The sequence below is a fragment of the Panthera pardus genome, unplaced genomic scaffold (assembly GCF_024362965.1).
Source record: "Panthera pardus isolate Hobbes unplaced genomic scaffold, ASM2436296v1 HiC_scaffold_12, whole genome shotgun sequence".
Taxonomy (NCBI): domain Eukaryota; kingdom Metazoa; phylum Chordata; class Mammalia; order Carnivora; family Felidae; genus Panthera; species Panthera pardus.
In genome coordinates, this window is record NW_026526677.1 from 94,993,776 (window position 1) to 95,015,971 (window position 22,196).

At 46.8% G+C, this 22,196-nt stretch overlaps 1 protein-coding gene and 1 pseudogene across 1 annotated transcript in view; both read left to right on the plus strand.

The window, feature by feature from the left end:
* The window catches only part of CLMP (CXADR like membrane protein), a 97,676-nt gene that overhangs the window by 69,431 nt on the left and 6,049 nt on the right, over positions 1 to 22,196 (plus strand). Inside the window, 2 exon segments of the mRNA XM_053900353.1 lie at positions 4,169 to 4,326; positions 21,407 to 21,608. Of these exon segments, the coding sequence (XP_053756328.1) occupies positions 4,169 to 4,326; positions 21,407 to 21,608 (360 nt within the window).
* On the plus strand, positions 9,336 to 10,520 carry LOC128776207 (small EDRK-rich factor 1-like; annotated as a pseudogene).

A 22,196-nucleotide genomic window follows, 5' to 3' on the forward strand; every position in this document is an offset into this window, starting at 1 on the left:
GCCCGTTAGAGAATAAAACCTTAAACTCATCTTAGCCAAAGGTGGGCAGCCATCATCTGAGGAAAAGATAAAACAGAAATCCTGGAGGACCTGGGTGGCTCAGTCAGTTAAGCGTCTGACTTCGGCTCAGGTCAGGGTCTCACAGTTCACGAGTTCTAGCCCCACATCGGGCCCTGCACTGAAAGCTCAGACCCTGGAGCCTGCTTTGGATTCTCTGTCTCCCTCTCTGTCTCTCTACCCCTCTCCCGCTTGTGCCCTCTCTCTCAAAAATAAATAAACATTAAAAACAAAGAGAAAACAAAAATCCTCCTTCTAGTAGAGGAAAGTAGGGGAAGGGAACTGACGTTTTGGGGGGGGGAGACTCCCATGTGCCATCACACTGCTGGGTGCCTTACCTCCAGTGTCTTGGTTAATTCCCATTTTGCAGATGAGAACACTGAGGTTCAGAGAGGCTAATTCTCCCAAGCTCAGGCTCCCAAAGGTCCTGTGGTAAGTGCCTGAGTTGCACGCAGAAGCCTTCCCTCAGGGAGAGCCCAAGGCTTCCATGACTGCCTCTTGCACGGGCACACAGAGAGGATTTGCACCCCTGCTACCTTCCAGCACCTCCCCGCCACCAATACCACGAGTGTCCCAGACACCCAGTGGAGACTTCCGTTGACCCTTGAACAACACCGGTTTGAATCGTGTGGATCCACTTATATGTGGATTTCTGACAGTGCAGTAGTGTGCAAGTGTTTTCTCTGTGATTTTCTTAGTGTTTTCTTTTTCCCCAGCTGACTTTATTGCAAGAATATAGCGTATAATACGCATAACATGTAGACTATGTGTTAAATGATTGTGTTGTCGGTAAAGATTTCCGTCAAGGGTAGGCGGCTAGCGGTTAAGTTTTGGGGGAGGCAAAAGTTATACGTGGATTTTGGTCTGCGAGGGGCACCGGTGTCCCTAACCCTGCTTTGTTCCAGATCAGCTGTATCTTCCTACTACCAGTTCTGCCGCTAACTCTGTGACTTGACATTTCAATTCTCTGGGTTGTGGTTTCCTCCTAAGTTAAGTTTTGATGATCTCTTAAGGTCTTTCTTTTTTTTTTTTTTTAAGACTTATAATTTTTTCTTAATGTTTATTTTTGAAAGAGAGACACACACACACACACACAAAGTGTGAGCAGGGGAGGGACAGAGAGAGAGAGAGAGAGGGAGACACAGAATCCGAAACAGGCTCCAGGCTCTGAGCCGTCAGCACAGAGCCCGACGCGGGGCTCGAACCCACGGACCGTGAGATCATGACCTGAGCCGAAGTCGGACGCTTAACCGACTGAGCCACCCAGGCGCCCCTCCTACAGTCTTTCTCGATAAAGATGAAATCTTCGATGCCCGGGAGCCCACGGCTGGCTTTTCCCACTCACCCACCAGGCAGTGGACAGACACATGCTTGGCCGTCCCCTTACACACTGCCAAGCCTGAGAATTATAAATAGAGCCCAGGCACCTGTGTGTTCAGGCCATCGGCCACAGGGGAGGGGTGGGGGGGGGAGCACAGAAGGAGCAATTTGGGAAATTTGCAGGGATCCCAGCGAACCCCTGAAGTCTGAGATTCCCTGCCTTGGTGGAGTCATTTGTATCCGCTGGCTGGCCCCCTCCCTGCCCTGCTGTATTTAATTCTGGATATGGTATAAATAGAACTTGGCACTCTGGTAAAGTACACCACCCTCCGCTTTGTTCCTTTCCTTTGGGGACAGCAACCAAATCTGAGCCTTTGAGTCCCTCTAGTGGCTCCAATCGGCAACTTGCCTGGTTGTTTCTTGGCCTGTATTTAACGTAGAGTGCCTACTGTATGCACCAGATCGGTGCTGGGTTCTCTAGCTTTGCCAGGGGTGTGGGATGCTGGTTTCATTCGATCACTGTTGTGTTCAGGGGAAAGTGAGCAGGGGGAGAAGGCGGAACTCCTTTTTGGGCTAATCTCCCTGCTGCTCTATAGGAAGTGTGCTTTCCCGGGACAGGGGGAGGATGGGTTTTGTATGGGCTATTTCTGCCTTTAAGTGATTTGTAGGACCTCAGGGCGACTCCTTTATCCCTGGGCCTCAGTTCGCTCAGGGTGAAAGGAGTACACAGGTTAAATCTGAGTCAGTCCAACAACTATTTAGTGAGCACCTGCGATGTGAGAGACCCTGAGCCGAGTGCATTGAGAACGTAGCGGTGGATGGTACCTAACCTCAAGGAGCCTAGAGGCTAATGGGAGAACCGGGTGTCCGGGAAGCCGCATACGACACAGGGCGGACGCGGCACAGAATGGCCGTCAGGGCATGAGCTTTGCCGCGAGACAGATCTGGGGTTGAGCCCCCGATCTGGCACCTTTAGCGGCGTGACCTTGAGCAAAGTGCTGAGCTCCTCTTCCTGTTTCATCCCTAGAGGCGGATAACAACGCTTTCTTCATGGGGTTGAGCGCTCAGCGTTCAGCCAAGGCACACAAAGGGCTCACAAAACCGCGGCCACCCTCAACGCGGTTTAAGTTCTAAACAGAAAGAACAGAAACCTTACTGGGAGCGTCAGTAAGACTCCGGAAGGGGCTTATCCCGTTGGTTCTGAAGGCCCCTTCTTAGGCCCAATGGGTTTCTGTGGTCTCCTTTCTTTGCCTCCGAGCTTGGGAATCCACCTGCTGCTTCTCCAGGGTGGATGCCTCTGGGGGTCCCGCCCCGCCACCTCAAACCAGTCTGCCTCCCCGGAGAGGGAACTACAGTCTCTCCTGCCCCCTTCTTCCTTCTTTCAGGCTCTTTTCCTTCCCACAGAGTTACTGCTAATCTATCTTGGGAAATGAACACAGAATAAAAAAGGTAGCTTACGTGCTTCCGTTAAGTCATGATCCTTGATGCTTAGTGCTTAAAACTCTCTGAACTGGCAGAGTGAGTTCTCCCCGGGAAAGGGGACTTCGTAGAAACCCTGACGCTGGGGGCTATTGCAACTCAGAGGTTGTATGATTCTGTTACATTGTGAATGAGGCACGGGGACATTGTAAGTGACTAGAAAGAGAAAGAGACCATTTTCACGCTGAGCTTCTTGGTCACTGTGTAAGGAGACAAAGGAGGACCTTACAGCCCACCTTAACGCCAGACACATCACACCTAGAGTCCAGGGGAAGTTCTTTAATTCTGTGGATTTAATGGCCAACAATGTCTGAGATTAATAGGAAGGAGAGAAGGTGAGCTTTGGAACCCAGAGTTGCTGATGGAATACCGTTCCTGGAACAAGATGAAAATTAGGGGCGCCTGGGTGGCTCGGTCGGTTAGGCGTCCAACCTCGGCTCAGGTCATAATCTCACAGCTCATGAGTTCAAGCCCCGCATCGGACTCTGGGCTGACAGCTCAGAGCCTGGAGCCTGCTTTGGATTCTGTGTCTCCCTCTCTCTCTGCCCCTTCCCCGCTCACGTTCTGTCTCTCTTAAAAATAAATAAACACTTAAAAAATATTTTTAAAAAGGTGAAAATTAGAGGTAAAGAAAGTCAAAAATGGAACCGAAATCCCGGTGGCCAAAGGGATACCGGATGGGTGGAGGGACGGGATCCAAATGTGGGAACTTGGAATTTCACTTTGGATAGGAAGGGTTGCCTCTACATTTTGAAGCCATGTGGTGTGAAACTATAAAGAATGGAAGACAGAAGTTGGGGTTAAGAGAATGCGTGTCCCTAAAGGAAGTAGTAACTGCCTATAAGAGCCCACTTATTCTCTGAGGCATCCTGCACTCCCTGTAGGTCTGTGGGGGGATCGCCTGTCTCTAAGATGGCTCAAGGAGGGAAAGTGGTACCTAGAGCCTGTTCTGGGGAGGATGCCAACCCCTGCCTTTCTCCTTCGGTCTCTGTTCTTAAGGAAGCCTCTGCTGGTAAGGGAGAGAAGGTTCAGATCACACAGTTGTTGACCTGAGTCATTTCGTCACTCATAAAAAACCAATAAGGTAGGTAAGAGTGTAATCTGGGGGGCCATGGAAGATACAGTGAATTCAGTTAATGGAGGAACCACTGTCCGATTCCAGGATTTCCGGTGCTTCTGGTCTAGGGTTCTTCGGACACCTTGATTTGCCCCTTGCCTGCAGGAACATCCAATAATTATTATTTGTAATATTTGCTTCCTATACGTTGCTACCCAGTTTCTGCATTACTCACTAGAGGCTCTTCTTTTCCAGTGTCCTACTATGCTGGAACCTTGGGGACTCACACTGAGATCAAGAGAGTGGCAGAGGAAAGGGTCACCTTGCCCTGTCACCATCAACTGGGGCTTCCGGAAAAAGACACGCTGGATATCGAATGGCTGCTCACCGACAACGAAGGGAACCAAAAAGTGGTGAGTGTGCAACTGGCCAGACCCCTCGCCTCCCCCGGCTCCCCTCCCCACCCTCCTACAGTCGCCTTCCCTCAGTCCTCCAGTTTTCTGTTTCTTCCATCTGGCTTATAGTTGAAAGACTCCAGATACAAACATTATAAATAAGAAAAGGTATTTGGGTCTTAAGAGAGTCTGTGCTCTTTGGGCAAGCAAACACTCCTAGGAAGCCACCTATCATTTGCCCGAGGAGGGAATCTGCAGTATTAGTGTCTTTCCTAAGAAGGGAGCTAAGATACGGTAGCTTGACTCCCTAGCCAAGTGGCCAGAACCCCAAATCTACACTAGGAAGCCTGCTCCTCCCCATCCTCTGAAACCATTACCACCTGCCTACATTTAAGTTTTGCACAAAGCCATGACTCGCAAGCTCGGAGATTGTATATAATACGACAAACCACATACGATGCAGGACGGGACTGAAAATGTTAACGCTTCAATAATTGGCCAGCAGAAGAATTGATATGGGTTCTGGAGTCGGAAGAATGAAGGAACTGACCCTGGGTCTTCGGTGCTCAGGATGGGAGGTCCGTTGGTGTTTCTGTGCTTTTGGGGCAGTGTCAACAGAGCTTGTAGTGAGTGCTTTGCTCCCAATGATCCGCTGGGCTGGTCTCTACCGAGCGAGAACTAAGTTAGCTACTGTATTATCCTGTCTGACTTGGCTGCATTCAGCCTCTGTACCTTTCCTCCACCTGGCTTTTCTAGCGTAACTCTTCCTATTCCATTTACCCACTGACTTTTAAAAATTCTTTGGGTTGAGGGCCACCTGGGCTGGCTCCATTGGTGAAGTGTGCAACTCTTGATCTCGGGGTTGTGACATTGAGCCCCGCATTGGGTGTAAAGATTGCTTAAAAAACGAAATCTAGAATAAATAAATAAATAAAAATCTGTTGGTCGAAAGTTTTGTGATTTAAAAACATCACACAAAATACCAGGGAAGCTGACTTTTTAGACTTTTTGTCCTTTTCAGAAATTTACCTCTTGCCCTACTAAAAAGTGAAAGGTGTCCTTTCTTCTCCTCTGTCTATACCGCTGATTTCATACCATGGTTTGTGCTGGGGGAAGCTAAGGTTTTTATTATTTTTTATAAATTTTTTAATATTTATTTTTGAGAGAGAGTGCACGTGCGCACTCACACACACACACACACACACACACACGTGAGAGCAGGGGAGGGGCAGAGAGGGAGACATAGAATCCGAAGCAGGCTCCAGGCTCTGAGCTGTCAGCACGGAGCCCGACCCTGGGCTCAAACACAGGAGCCATGAGATCATGACCTGAGCATAAGCAGCCGGACCCTTAACCTACTGAGCCACCCAGGCACTCTTAAAGAAATTTTTTTTTTTTTATTTTTTTTTTTAAGAGAGAGAGAGCCTGCAAGCAGGGGAGAAGGGCAGAGGGAGCACTCAGCAGAGTCCCACAACGGGGCTCGATTCCGTGACCCTGGGATCATAATCTGAGCTGAAATCAAGAGTTTGATGCTCAACTGACTGAGCCACCCAGGTGCCCCAAAGCTAAGATTTTCACTAAAAAAAAAAAAAAAAAAAAAAAAAAATCCAAGGTAACTGTTGGATTTTAGCTCCTACATCACTTTGTCATTTTGTTCTCATAGTACATCGTCCTGAGTCTCTCTGTTCTCTGGAGAGCAAGGTCACCTTAACCTGAGCATATTGATTCCAACAGGGTCTTAGTCAATCATAGACATGATAGTCTCAGTTCTGCATGAAGCAAATAAGAGCCATGTCTGCTAATAAAAATTAAAAAAATAAAAAACTCCGCTCATCTAACTTTTTAGCCACGAGTTTTCATTTAAAGAAAAAGAAAGGTTGCATGTTTATGTAGCCAAGTGAATATAAGGCTTAGAAGTTAATTGTTGATTCAAGCAGGGCTTTTAGAGACGTTTTAAGCAGGGACAGTTCCCTACTTGTCTTCAATTCATACTCCTGTCGCAGGATTTTTTCCCTCAATATCTGGGATTCATTGTCTCACCACTTGGAAGAATGAAGAGGTGGAGGCAGAATGAGCAGCAGGCAGAAGTTTATTAGACTGGAAAATCAGAGAGTAAGAATAGTATGGAAGCTCTCTTTCCAGAGAGGGGGCATTTCAAAGTGTGAATGCCTGCGACCATAGACAAGGGTCCTTGTTTTGTAGGGTGCTGGTTGCCACTCGTTCCCTCTCAGGTCACACCCTTACTGGCTCAATAAGCTCTAGGTGCTGGGTTGTCCATTCCCGATGGCCACCACTGCACTGTATGAGGGGTGGTCTATGGCCATATCATTCCTTGTGGGTCATATGTTTCATGACTACTTATTTTAGTTAGATCTTTTATCAAATTCCTGAGGGAATCCTGAGGGGGGTGGGTGGTGTCTCTGACGTTCTTTTTTTTTTAAATTTTTTAATTTTTTAATGTTTATTTATTTCTGGGAGAGAGACAGAGCGTGAGCAGGGGAAGAACAGAGAGAGAGGGAGACACAGAATTGGAAGCAGGTTCCAGGCTCTGAGCTGTCAGCACAGAGCCCGACGCGGGGCTTGAACTCACACACCGCGAGATCATGACCTGAACCAAAGTCGGGCGCTTAACCGACTGGGCCACCCAGGCGCCCTGGTGTCAGTTATAGTCTGAAGAGGAACTTTAGGCCCAGGGGAGTTTGCTGTGGTCAGACACTCACAGCCGTGTTCCAAAATATGTGCTTCCCCACCCCAACCGCCCCCAGCCCCCCAGGGACCTCAGGTCCTATCCTTTCCCTCTCTGCCTACTGAATCCTGTCTTTTCCTATCATAGTCCAAAGTAAGAATCAATCATTTATTCAGTCATTCAGATTACATGGATTTATTTAGCACCTACCGTATGCCATGGTAGACACTAGGTTACAATACTGAAGAAGATGTCCAAGTCCCTGCCTTCATGGGGCTTACAATGCAGCCATTCCATAATTTAAAACAAACAAAAAAAAATTTTTTAAGCAGAGAGCACTATTAGCTACTTGCCAGGTTCAAGTCTGTTTAGCACATATGATCTCATTTAACTTAATCCTCGAAACCAGGATGACTAGTCCTATTTTGCAAAAAAGAAAGGAACAACATACAGCATGTGCACCTACACACACACAGTGAGAAAAATGCAGAAGTTCACCCATCTTGCAGTTTGAAATGAGGCACTGTGATGTCAGTACCTGGGCTGTTAACTGCTAGCTATGTTCCCTTCATAAATAATTTGAAGTTATAATACATGCTATGTGGGAAATCAGGAGAATGTGGGAAGAAAATTGTTCCAGACAGAGCGAATTATGCCAAGGCCCTAATTAATGCTGGAACAAGCCTGGCACTGTTGAACGTTCTAAAAGTTCAAAAAGCAATTTAGGTTAAATTGAATAAACCCTGGGTTCCCACTATACACATACTCTGTCATGAAGGAGGTGGTTGAAGAGATAAATGTGTAAAGAGACAATTTGACATAGATCATGATAGAAGCAGAGCGTTCTAGATGTACATAAAGGAGGAGCCACTGGCCACAATTAGTTGGAGGAGGGGGAAAGGCCAAGGGCAGCTCCCTATAAGAAGTCACAGCTGATCTGACTGTTGATAGAAGGCACTGCCCTGAGGATCTCCCAAGAGCACAGACGCAAAGGCTGCAATATTGTGGGAAATGGTAAAGTAAGCAGCTAGCACAGGCGGAGCTCAAAACGTAAGCACGCAGAGGTTGCAGGACCAGAACGTGAAAAAGGTCTTGTGTACCATGCTAGGGAGCTCAGATCCTTTTCTATGATGTCATGGAATTTCTGGAAGGATTTTAGGAGTGAAAGGGACATATATCCATCTCAGATGATCACTACGGCCCCGCGCAGCGCCGCACTGATTTAAAGCAGACTCGAATGGAAGCAAGGTCAGTTGAACAATTTCAAGCTATACAATAAGGGCTTAAACTATAGCCATGGGTAGTTGGAATATCACGATGGGCATAATAAAAATGTAGCGGGTAAATTTGGCACCATGTCCGGAATCAGAGTGAGGGTGGGGAAAAAAATCCGGGAGGGGCTGGAACGGAGGTGGTGCCTAAGGTAGGCTAGCCAATGACCTAGACCCTAAGTTTAGCTTTGCGTTTCAATCTGAGCCGAATTGGCTCCACCCCTTTTCTCTAGGATGCTCAGAGGTGCCGGAAACGCTTGGGGGTGGGTAGGCAGTTTGGGGAATATTTGAATTTCAGTCCAGGTGGGTAGCGTGGCCGCTAGAACTCTGGAGCTTTCCTCCTGGTTCTAGGGATGGGCACATAGTTCATTTCCAAAGTCGGAGTGACCACCTCCCCCACACACACACAATGGACACACAATGGAGACCTTTCCCCTCTATTTTTCAGACGAAGAAATTAGGACAGGGATGTTCTCATTCCCCTGCCAGACCTCTCTGGCACATCCTTTCTCCCTCTGCCCCTTTTCTTTGATACCGAACAGGAAAAACCCTCATCAAAACCACAGAGAGGGGCCTACGTCCATTTCCGTTCAAGGCAGTTGCACGATTACTGCGCGGGGCCCGGGCGCAGCAGAGCCCCTGCTAGAAAGCTGAGCTGCTCCATCTGTTCCATCAGGTCCTAACAAACCGTCCTCCTCCTCTCAAAAATGCGCCGGGAACGGGTCCACCAGGAATGTCAGAAGACAAACAGCCCCACAGCAGCTGCAATTCATGTACTTCATTTGTGGTCTGTTTGCAAAAGGATTGAAATGTATGCGCACTGTTCTCCCGTCACACCTGGAACAAGGACTCAGCCTCAGCTGGGTTTCCTAGAATTAAAACCACAACAAAGCAGGGCCTCGGCGGGCGGGGCTGTGGGAGGAGCAGAGGTGTCTGCCCTGCAGAGGGCGCCCCTGGGGGCTTAGCCTTCAAGAGCTGCGGGTGGGCATGACCGACAGCCTCGCTGAGCGAGCTGGGAGGCCGCTGCTCTCTCCCCAGTAGCTCTCTTCCGGGCTCGGTCCGGGGTCTGCATGGCCCTCGGAAATTAGCGAGAACTTGCCCGCCAGAAAAACATGAAGAAACCCCAGGAAATTAGCAAGGGAAAAAGAAAATGATGTGGTTTTGGACTGGTGGGCGGTGGTCTGGTGCCGATGGCCAGGAAAGAACTCCTGAGAGGTCTTTGGGGCGAGAAGGTGGTTTTATTAAAGCACGGGGACAGGACCCGTGGAGTCGGGGGAGGTAAAGGCCAAAGGGAGGTTCCCCAAACGACTTTCATATGCTAAAGAGGACTGCGGAGGCCTTGTTCTTGTTGAACTAAAGTTATCTTCCCTCCAGTGAGGCATTAACATTAAGACTGAGAGTTTCTGGAGGAATGTTTTACTCTGCCTGTCTCAAGTATTTGTCAGTGGGCTGCAGGTTCTAAAGAAACTTAATTTTATTTACCATTTTTTTTCTTGCCTTTGTTCCCCGCGGCACTATGGAGGGGAGGGTGATGTTGGGGCTCCGGGAAACTGAGTCTATGGGTTTCTGGAGATTAGGCTATTGATAAGATTGCTTTTTTCTTGTAATTTACTAAGACTTTTGTAAAGTGATGGGAGACTCCTATCCTGGCTAACTGTGATCTCTATCAGTCAACCATTGGTTTTTCTCTTTCCTTTGTTCTTGGGCTGCCTGGAGTGCCTGAGGAATGTCACACAGGTCCCACCTGGGGCGGGGGAAGGGGGTTGCGGGGGTGTCAGCTGGCCTTAGGCTCCCTCATCAAAAAGAGGATAGCTTGACTACCTCTCAGGGAAAGCGGAGGGACTCTGAGATAATGCAACAAAAGCAGAAGGCAGCTAATGAGAAGACGTCTGTGCAGACCAGAGAAAAATGATGACTATTTGGAAACCTGCCCGCTGCTGCCAAACAAAATAAGCTCTATGATCAAAATTTGGTGGCGTGAACAGTCGTATGTTATAACATATCCTTATAAAACTATTTTAAACTAAAAAAAAAAAAAATCACACAACAAAACAAAGAGACACAAGTATCTAAGATTAAATGTGTGTCTGAAAAAATGGAGACAAACTGCAAGGCTGTAACTGATCCCCAACCTATGTCATAAATGAGTGTAAAATGCTTATATTAGGTCATGGTTATTTAATTATAGTCAGATTATTATGGAGTTGTATAATGTCTGCTTTCCAAAGATGTTAACTACTTACCTTGGTTGTCTCCCCACCTCTTTTTTTCTTTCATTAATTAATGGGACGGGGCGGGGGGAGGGGGCGCTCCTGGCTGGCTTAGTCGGTAGAGCATGTGACTCTTGATCTTGGGGTTGTGAGTTCAAGTCCCATGTTGGGTGTAGAGATTACTTAAAAATAAAATCTTCTAAAATAATAATAATAATAATAATGGGGCAGGATTTGGGGGAAAGGAGAGAAAAGTTCTCAGGAGTCAGCCCTACCTGAATGTACTAAGTGCTATGGTGGAGATTTGCTCAAAGGGCTGAGGCTTGCTGGAGGAAGTCAGTGATTCTACACAGGGAGCCAGGAAAGGCTAGAATACACAGAAGCTGGCCCTTGAGCTTGATCTTGAGGCCTGTAGGTGTCGTGTAGGCAAAAATAAAAGAGAAGCATTTCAAAAGAAGAAGACTGCATGATCTGAGACAAAGACACATCTGAGGGTGTTGTTCCAGAATCAAGGGACATCGAATTTGGGGACTAGGCTCTTCAGAGAGGTGAGGACAGGGACCAAAGATGAGGTGGCTGTACGGGCCTTAGGTGCCACATTCAGAGGGCTAAGCTTTGGTCCATAGGGCACACAGGTGATGGAAAACAAATGGAGGCTTTCAGCTAGGGAAGCTTTAATATACAAATGTATGGAATGACCAATGTTGTTTGGGTACCGGGCTGGACAATTTTGGAAACCTTAGGGGCTTTCGTAAACCCAGAATCAGACTAATGAAAGTAATTGTGAGCGCTTATTCTCTCATTGCCACAAAAGCCCAATGAAGTAGCTTATTCCTGTTTTACAATTGAGGAACTAAAGGTTTGGAAAGGTTGATTAACTGACCCCCATCACATAGCTCTAAGTGGCGGGGCTCCCATTTGAATGTAAACCGGTGGAATTTCCAGCCAGCTCACTCTCAATCACTGTGCCCTGGTGCAGCCCTGGGGCTAAGGTTTTCAAAATCAAGGCCCTGTAGTGGATTCTAAGTGAGCAGACTTTTTTTTTTTTTTTACCACCGACTGGAAAAGCTAGTTCATGAAACTTACGCTTCGGTTGTATGTACCTGCTATGTGTAAAGGTTCACCAACTTCCCAAAGCCCACAAAACCCCAAAATTCATAAAAATTACCCAGCTCTTGGGGTGTCTGGCTGGCTCAGTTGGTTAAGCCTCTGACTCTCAATTTCGGCTCATGATCTCACGAGTTGGAGACCGCTTCGGGCTCCACGCTGACAGCACCTGGGATTCTGTCTCTCCCTGCTCCTCCCCTGCTGGTGCTTGAGCTCCTGCACTCTCTCCCTACCCACCCCCCTCTCAAAAATAAATAAAAAGAAAAGAAAAAAAATTACCCAGCGCTTTACCGGTTTCTAGGTTTAGAATCTCTTCATTCTTCCTAGGAAGTACAAACTAACTTCCTCGTAGTGATTATGCACCTATGAGGTAATATGAAGAAGTCAGAAAGAAAGTGACATTAATTGAGCACCTGTTAGGCATTCCCATCTTACTCCAAACATCAGCCCCCAACTTTCAGTCTTAGGAGATAAGATCTCAGCCTTCCAGGTTTTTTCCTGTCACTAACTTATTTCCTCCTCTTGCTATTGTCTCAGCGATTTGGCATTTCTTTTTTTTTAAATTTTTTTTTTTCAACGTTTTTTATTTATTTTTGGGACAGAGAGAGACAGAGCATGAACGGGGGAGGGGCAGAGAGAGAGGGAGACACAGAATCGGAAACAGGCTCCAGGCTCCGAGCCATCAGCCCAGAGCCTGACGCGGGGCTCGAACTCACGGGCCGCGAGATCGTGACCTGGCTGAAGTCGGACGCTTAACCGACTGCGCCACCCAGGCGCCCCGATTTGGCATTTCTATGGTCACTCCTTCCACTAGCCCCCAAGAAACCTATCCTTTCTTTTTTTAAAAAAATATGATTCTCTTTTTTTTTATTTATTAAAAAAATCTTTTTATATTTACTTTTGAGAGAGATAAACATAGCGTGAGCAGGGGAGGGGCAGAGAGAGAGGAGACACAGAGTCTGAGGCAGGCTCCAGGCTCTGAGCTGTCAGCACAGAGCCCAATGTGGGGCTTGAACTCATAAACGGTGAGATCATGACCTGAGCCAAAGTCGGGCACTTAACTGGTTGAGCCACCCAAGTGCCCCAATGTTTATTTATTTTTGAGAGAGAGAGGAGAGAGAGAGAGAGAGAGAGAGGGAGAAACAGAATCCGAAGCAGTCTCCAGGCTCTCAGCACAGAGCCCAACGCGGGGCTCGAACTCCTGAACGGTGAGATCGTGACCTGAGCCAAAATCGGATGCTTAACCAACTGAGCCACCAAGATGCCCCAATGAGCTGCAAGTTGTAAGGAAATTTAATTTTATCTATATTTCTTTTGCCTTTCTTCTCCACATTACTGGCTGTAGCCTGGCACACAAGGTTGGTCACATTTTAAGGGATAAGAATAGGAAAGAAACCTCTGCCTGGCTCTAAGAACTCCTTCCTGGGATCCCCAGTCTCCATGGAAATGCAGTAATGAGTTAGTGAACACAGGAGGGCCCACAAAAACAGCCCCACTTGAGTAGGACCAGGCTGCAGCCGCCCCATTTTAGATTGGGATATATGTACCCACTTCGTTGAAGGCCTTCTCTAAGTATTTATGAAACAAAAGAACGGCCTTAAGTCTAAGCAGTTTGTCTCAGAGACTCACTTCCTTAATCTCCTTAATCTCGTGAACGTTTCACTGCCAAGGTTTTCTCTTTAATGAGAGGAGTTAATACTTGTAAAGTATTTAGGACAGTGCCTAGCACAAAATAAATACCACATACGCGTTTGTTAAATAAAAACACAACCCCCTGGCCGAACGTATTGCGTCGTGTTGATGGATTTTCGTTTCTAGGCCTGATGCATATTTTCCTAACTCCGGGGCCGAGTGCTGAATTTGTCACAGTGTAGTCACTGAATGGTCAGTGAGCAAAGGAACGAGGTCCTTCCACAGATATCTGCTCTTAAAATTAGTACTATAAGCTTGTGGAGCTAAGAATTGTTTTTGTAGTTTTCTTTTAATACATGAAGAAAATTAGACCTTAATTCTTCTCCAGAAAACTTGGGCTTCAAACCTTCTTTTTATTTTATTTATTCATTCATTCATTCATTCATTCATTTTTAAGGTTTATTCAGAGAGAGAGAAACAGAGGGTGGCATGGGGAGGGGCAGAGAGAGAGAGGGAGACACAGAATCTGAAGCAGGCGCCAGGCTCTGAGCGGTCAGCACAGAACCCGACACGGGGCTCGAACTCATGGACTGTGCAGGGCTTCATACCTTTTAGACTTTAAAAGGTGAAGCCCCTTGCCCAAGACAGATTTCAGAGCTAGGATCTAAACCCCAAATTCCTGAAGCTAAATCCCTTTCTCTCCCTCTGTCGCCTCCCCCGTAATTTACAGCTCCCTGTTGAAAAGAATGCAGAACTTCAAGGTGAAACTTTTGTCCGGAAGTAAACACTGCACATTTGATTGAAGTCATGCATTTCCTGTACTTTCCAGAATATTCCCCTGCGTGAAGATGAAGTTCAGGAGTGACCTCCCTGTGGTGTCTGTGGGAGGCTGTGGGCAGGTGTTCAGGCTGGGGTAGGGAGAGGTCTTCTATTTGTATGATAATGAGTGTAATGAAGCCCTTCGAGGCTGCTCCCCCCGCCCCTACTCCCCTACTGCCTCCTGCCTCAGCGGGTGGTTTCAGGATTCAACTCACTGAGTCTCTAGGAAAGAGAGGGTAGGAGGCAGAGGCGGTCTCATCCAGGGGTGAGGCTGGAAATGGTGAGCAAAGGCTGGACTTGAATAGTCAGCGAAAAAAGATCCGAGATGGCATTATCAATTTTACTCTGAGGTTGGTATTTTAAGTTTGTTTGTTTATTTATTTTTAACTGTTTATTTTTGAGAGAGAGAAAGTGTGAATGAGGGAGGGGCAGAGAAGAAGACAGAAGGAATCCCAAGCGGGCTCCGCGCTGTCAGCACAGAGCCCCACAATGGGGTTCCATCCCACAAACTTCAAGATCATGACCGGAGCCAAAATCAAGAGTCGGACGCTTAACCAACTGAGCCACCCAGGCGCCCCCCCAACCCTGTGGTATTTTAATGAGTTTTAACCTTTGTGTTTAGATAGCCACCATTTGGATAGCCTCCTTATGCCTTCTTTTCTTAATCTGTAGATTCGTGCCCTCCAGGATCTTATCCAGTCTCACGGCCTTAAATACTATCCACAAGCTTAGAATTCCCAAATGTATATCTCCAGGACTACCCCCCCACCCCGAATATCTGACTCATTTTTATGCAACTGCTTACTTACTCTATGCCTCCTCTGGGAGTCTAACAAGTATCTGAAACCAAACTCCTGATTCCCCTCACTGTGCACACTCTGACCCCAAACCTCCTCTCCCTGGCTTTCTTCTCTTGGTTAGTAGCTGTTCTCTCTTTTCAGAGGCTCATGCCAAACACCTGAGCGTGGTCCTGGACGCCTCTCTTTTTCTCATACCACAAATATACATTTAAATAAGGTGGTCACGGGACGCCTGGGTGGCTAAGTCGGTTAAGCATCCGACTTCGGCTCAGGTTATGATCTCGCGGTTCGTGAGTTCGAGCCCCGCCTCGGGCTCTGTGCTGACAGCTCGGAGCCTGGAGCCTGCTTCGGGTTCTGTGGGTGTGTCTCTCTCTGCCCCTCCCCCGCTCATGCTCTGTCTCTCTCTGTCTCAAAAATAAAATAAACATTAAAAAAATGCTTAAAGAAGGGGGTTAGTTTATTGGGAGATCCAGTTGGTTTCATCTTCAAAGTACACTTTGAATCTGATCACTTCTTGTCTCTTCCACTGTTACCACCGTAGAGGCTGTGCATCTATTGCCTGGATCTTTACTAGAATAGCCTCTTGACTGGTTTTCCTGTTTCCACTCTCGGCCTCCTACAGCCTATTCTCAAAATAAATCATATCATGATGCTATTCTGCTCAAGATCCTATAATAGCCCCCCACTTCCACAAAATGAAAGCCATCACCATCTTTACAATGGACCAGAGCCCCACCCCCGCAGGATCTGGTCCCAGTGCCTGACTTCGTCGTTTACAATTCCCCTGGCTTACTCCAGTTACCTGACCTCTCTGCTGGTCCTCAAGTATGTCAAGGCACTCTTCTGCCTTAGGGTCTCTGCACTGGCTTTTTCCTCCACTCAGAACTCTCTTTCTCCTAGAAAGCTCCAAGGTTAGTTCCACATCTCAAGTATTGACTGTCCTGTCTCCTTCCAATAAGGTCTACTTTGACCACCTTATTCAATTTGCAGAGTTGAACCGTGAAGCCACCTGCTGACAGAGGAGGCTGTCGGGGAGTAGGGGCAGGGCAGAGGGGAGCGGTCTTCAAGGAATCTAACCCTTCGAGGCTCCCCCCCAGCCCAATAGGAACACTTGCCTCCACCTCCCACATACAAGGTCCCTCCCAGACATCATCTTCGTGCTTAGACTCCATATTTTCCGGAGATGAATTAGGGTCTAATTCTCCTCACGTATTAATTTCTGCAGAAGTACAAATTAACTCGTGGAATGCCCATAGCGATTTCCCTGTTTCCTACCCATCGCATGGCTGTGGTTCCTGTTTGTAGAAATGCAAATTAAGTTTGTCCGAAGGAGACTATGAATCTTAGTCCAATTCTCATTTGAACCTGTTGCAAAATCTTTCTGGTTCCATCATTTATTAGCGAGTGCAATAAAATCTTCGACATGGGCCTATTTCTATGTATATGAGGGTCATAATTTTCCCCTTGTTTTTAATATTTATTTTGGGGAGAGAGAGAGACAGAGTGTGAGCAGGGGTGGTGGAGGGGCAGAGAGAGGGAGACACAGAGCTGGAAGCGGGCTCCAGGCCGAGGCGGAGTTCGAACTCATGAACTGCGAGATCATGACCTGAGCCAAAGGCCAGACGCTTAACCAACTGAGCCACCCAGGTGCCCTTTACCCTTTTCTTTTCTAAGTTGTCTTTTAAGACTGCAGGAGAGGGAAAAGAATATCTTTTCCCCTTTCTCTTCCTAGGATCTCCAGCTGGGGCACTAGAAATTGGACTGACAAAAGATTTTTGTTGGTTTGTTGTCTCTCTTTAAAAAGTGTAAAATGTTTTAACTGAGATGCAATTGACACGTACCCTTATATTTCAGATGTACAACCCTTATATTTCAAGGGACAGATTAACGGGAAACTGACAAACAAGTTTATAACTTCTGTGTACCATTTATGTAGCGTGCAGCGAATACCCACAGATGAGCAACCTCAAGGGGTGGCTAGAATTCGGCTGTCTGCCTAACTTAGTGGGGGAAAGGGAAGAGGAGAGAGGGCAGTTAGGGAAAAGCAAATGACTTCTGAGGAAAAGAGATGGGCCCTCAGAAGAACAGATGGGAGATCTGCTAGTCTGTGACCTTGTCTGTCCGGGTGGGGGGTGTGGTGCCAGATTTCTGGTCTCCTCGAAGAGATTAGAGTTGCTCTCAGGAGGGGATTTAGGACAAATTCTTTTGAGAGGCTCTGCTTTTAGGTCTGATAAGGAACTTCAGGAACTCAAACGCCTTCAGCATTCGAAATGAATTCTTAGGCACGTGCAAAGTGGCGTATTTTGGCACGTCCCGGTCCTCAACACGTTCATAAAACAATGTTCTCTGAATTGGTATCCTCTCTAGCACAGGGCCAAGCACAGAGTCTGTTTTCAGGGACTGTGTATTCACGAAAGGACTGCCGAGTTGCAAAACAGCCTAGCCGAAGACCATTCAGGGCAACAGACACATAAAACCCGAATGCCCTCAACGCTCTCCTGGACGACACCCAGCCTTACAGGAAGGGGATCCAGCAACCTATGAGACCAAAGTCTTTCAGGATTTCTCCTCGCATAAAAATGCTGCAAAACAAAACAAAACACAAAAAAACGCTGCGGGTGAGAGCAAAGAGAAGAGACCATTAATCTGAGTGTCATTAACAGGGAATGTGTCACTCGAAGTTAACGTTGATTTTGGATTTAAGAGAATGAATGGGAATTCTTTATGTGGAGAGATGGAGAAGAGGGAGTTTCCGTGTGGGAAAATGCAGCGGGCAAAGGCATGGAGTACAAAGAAAGCATAACCTGTGTTAACGGAAGGGAGGTGATGTTACCTGACAGTATGCAGGTAGGGGAGGTGGCCAATAGGAGCTGAGATTGGGAAGGTAAAGCAGAGGTCACTGTGAGGACTCTAGACTGAGTCCGGTCATCATTCAGAGGTGGCCGGGAGCCACTGAAGGCTTCTGAGCTGGAAAAGAGCCCCTGTGAGTTTTACATTGGTATTAACTTGGCGTCCAATTTACAATGTTACAGGCTGCAGAGGGCAGAAATACAGACGCAGCCACGCAGCTGGCAATATGAGACGGGGGCCCCAAACTGTGTTGGCACAGAGAGATGAGAACGATCACAACAGTAGTGCTGGTTGAAACGAGGGGGTGGAATTGAATACTAAACATGTCTTAAGTCTATTTATTTTTTATTTTTCTTTGAGAGAGAGAGAGAGACAGCACGTGTGAGTGGGGGGGAGGCATAGAGGAGAGAGAGAAAGAGAGAGAGAGAGAATCCTAAGCACGTTCCACGCTCAGCGTGGAGCCCAACACAGGGCTCCATCCCATGACCCTGGGATCATGACCTGAGCTGAAATCAAGAGTCGGACGCTCAACCAACCGAACCACCCAGGCACCCTGAAAATGTCTCAAGTTTAGTATCGGTTGCAGGGTCTACCTTTACTTTTCTCTTACTTCCTTCTCCCCAATGTGTCGCCCACAAGAGCGTGAGGTCCTCAGCGTAGGCTCTGGTGTCTTATTCCTGCTTGTTGTCCGGCACCCGGCCCTGTACCCTGCCATGCGAACGCAATACATGTTTGCTGATGAAAAAGAGTACGCAGAGAAAGGAGAAAACTCGTTTCTCAGAAAGGTGGCGAAGGTAACATGGATGCCACTGAAGGGTTTTGACATAATGGAGAGAGAACGGATGGACGTTTTCTTGGATGGCTTCACATCTTTTCAGGAAAGCATTTGATGCATTGTAGAGCATCCTGTGATGGAGGACGGGTTCAGGGCTTGAGCGGAGCAAAACAATTTGAACAGCTGCAGCCAGAAATGTGCCTGGGAGACTCCCCTATGCCTGCAAGCCTGTTTTTAGTGCCTTCTGTGTATCTGGAATGCTCCCTGCAGCCCGCTTCGCCCTGCCTCTGTTATCTCTTATTTCATCTACTTATCTTTCAAAGCCTAACTCGAATGCTTCCAACTTTTCTGGGACATTCTCTCTGATACTATTTCAAGTTAATTAATCCTTTTTCTATGTTTATACTTCTCTCCTTGTTAATCCCATTAGATTTTAAATCACTTGAACACAGGAAGAGGGTTTTAGTCATCTGAATAGCCTCCCCCGGACCTGATGGGAAGCAGTCATTCCAAAAAAATGTTTGCTGGCATTTAAAATCAAATGAATTTAAGAATATGATTGATGAGTGGTAGGAAGGGCAAAGCTGAAGTTATATAGCTTGAAGTCTTGGTGGACTAGATCAGTATGGTTTTTGTGACTAACAGGGGTGAGACAAAGGAGGAACAGAACCCAGGAAGGATTCAAGAACTATGGGCTGTGATGCAGGCAGATGAAACTTCACAAAAACTCTTTTTTTTTTTTTTTTTTTTTTTGCTAGAGAGATCTAAACTTTGGTTTCCCTGCCTTGAAAAACAAAGGCATGATGGCTGACATGTATTTTATGGAAGGAAGGGATGTCATTTTTTTTCTACCCGACTTCCCTTTACTAATTGTCAGTGACACCCCCCACAAAGGAAAGCCAAACAATGAAGTCCTCAGTATTAGACTTGAATTTTAAGCATTGACTCCTACTCTTTAACTCCTCTGAACCCTTTGGCTGGCCTCTAAACTTTTGATTTTTTTTTTTAACGTTTATTTATTTTTGAGAGAGAGAGTGACCAGGGGTAGGACAGAGAGAAGCGGGGGGGGACAGAGGATCCCAAGCAGGCTCCGTGCTGACAGCAGAGAGCCCAATGTGGGACTCGAACTCCCAAAACGTGAGATCATGACCTGAGCCGAAATCAAGAGTTGTACACTTAACCGACTGAGCCAACCAGGAACCCCTGGACTCTAAACTTTTGTAAGAACAAAACAGATTGATTTGATAGTGTCGCTTTTCCTCCTTCATTTCCAAACTTTCTAGAAAAGCAGTTAATGAGCAGTGAAACGAGTGGAGACGGCCACAGGAAGTGGCTGAGAGATAAGTGGTATACCGGGACAACGGACTGAATGGCCTTAGACGGTGATGTTCAAATCCGGGTTCTGCTACTTGTCTGTGAAATGGAGATCATGAATACACTGTCCCCCTCTTACCCACGCGGGATGTGTTCCAAAACCCCCACTGGATGCCTGAAATCATGAATAATGCCAAATCCTATCTGCACTGTGTTTCTTCCTATACATACATAGCTGTGATAACATTTAATTGATAAGTAAGGCAGAGTAAGAAATTAACAATCATTAATAAAGTAACTAATAATAAAATGACTTAAAAGTTATACGACCATAGTTTTTCTCTCCCCCTCTCAAAATCTTATTGTCCCATACTCACCCTTCTTCTTGTGATGATGTGAGATGACAGAGTGCCTCTGTGATGAGACGGACAAGGAGAACGACACAGGCGTTGTGATACGGTGTTAGGCTACTATTGACCTTCTGACAATATGTCAGAAGGACAATCATCTGCTTCCAGACCTTGGGTAACTGACACCACGGAAAGTGAAACCACAGATAAGGCAGGAGGAGGACTACTGAACTTGCAAAAATCATGTGAGAAATAAGCTAGATGTAAAAGCACCCAGAACAAGGAGTGTTGTGTATTTTTTTAAAAAATATTTTAATGTTTGTTTATTTTTGAGAGAGACACAGCACAAGTGAGGGAGGGGCAGAGAGAGAGAGAGAGTGTGTGTGTGTGTGTGTGTGTGTGTGTGAGTGGGAGAGGAGCAGAGAGAGAGAGAGACACACACGCAGAATCCGGAGCAGGCTCCAGGCTCTGAGCCGTCAGCACAGAGCCCGACACGGGGCTCAAACCCACCAACCGCAAGATCATGACCTGAGCCGAGGTCAGACCTTCACTGACTGAGCCACCCAGCTGCCCTGAGTGTTGTGTATTTTGAACAGCTCGCATGCAGTTCGTAGGAAATGCAAAAGTTACAAAGTCTCCTTCCCATGCCATTCTGCCAGTTCTCCTCACAGCCAGCTCTTGATATATTTATTGTGCGTTAACTTCCTTCCTTGCCTTAGCTGTGTGGTCATGATTAAACAAGTAACTCAAGTTTAAAATTCCTTACCTATAACATGAAATGGTTCTGGGGCACCTGGGTGGCTCAGTCGCTTGAGCGGCCAGCTTCGGCTCAGGTCCTATCTCACAGTTCGTGAGTTGGAGCCCTGCGTCGGCCTCTGTGCTGACGGCTCAGAGCCTGGAGCCTGCTTCGGATTCTGTGTCTCCCTCTCTCGCTGCCCCTCCCCCACTCCTGCTCTGTCTCCCTCCCTCTGTCTCAGAAAGAAAGAAACCTTAAAAAAAATTTTAAATGAAATGGTTCTGAGAATTTAGTGAAACAGTTGCTACTCTGTAATTAAAACGTGCACAAATATGAAGTGTTGCTATTTTGGGAAGGAGAAGAAAGGCCTAGAGAAACATATTGTGCTTTTAACTTCATTCAGAACAGAGGTCTTTCGGACCCTTAGAATCGGCCCCAGTCTTGGCTGCATTGTTCGGTTAGGAGTGTCCTCGTCCCTCATCTTGACATCAGCAAGAGAGGAAGGCTGAGGGCCACATTGCTTGACCCTGCCTTGGTCTGTCCCACAGGTGATCACTTACTCCAGTCATCATGTCTACAGTAACTTGACTGAGGAACAGAAGGGCCGAGTGGCCTTTGCTTCCAATTTCCTGGCAGGAGATGCTTCCCTGCAGATTGAGCCCCTGAAGCCCAGTGATGAGGGCCGGTACACCTGCAAGGTGAAGAATTCAGGGCGCTATGTGTGGAGCCACGTCACCTTAAAAGTCTTAGGTAAGACAGCACCAAGGTAAACACCTGTATCTTAGTAATAAGGGCTCTGTGAGGAATAGGGGTATGAAACTTTTCAATACCCTGCATCATGCATGCAGAGATCAGCTAGTCCAGTTTCCGGAAAGAAGTGTGCATGTTCTACAGTTTATGTTCTATATTTTAGACGTAATAAAAGGAGAAAGAAGAATCACAATTTTCCATGGTAGTGCATTACAAAATTTAAATCTCCTTTGACGTTGAAGTGGTGTTCTTGTATTTAACTTAAATCTCGCAGGTACGATTCAACTCCCTTTCTGGTTTCTGACAGCGAGAGCTGCTGAGTTCCATTTAATTGCTTCCGAGTTAACAGACTTCTGTCCCTGTTTCAGTATTAGTAAAATCACACTCAACTTTCCTAAAATTTCTTCTTTTATTAAAAAAATTTTTTTTAATGTTTATTTGAGACAGAGAGAGACAGACAGACCACGAGCAGGGGAGGAGCAGAGAGAGAGGGAGACACAGTATCCAAAACAGGCTCCAGGCTCTGAGCTGTCAGCACAGAGCCCGACGCGGAGCTCGAAGTCAAAACCGTGAGATCATGACCTGAGC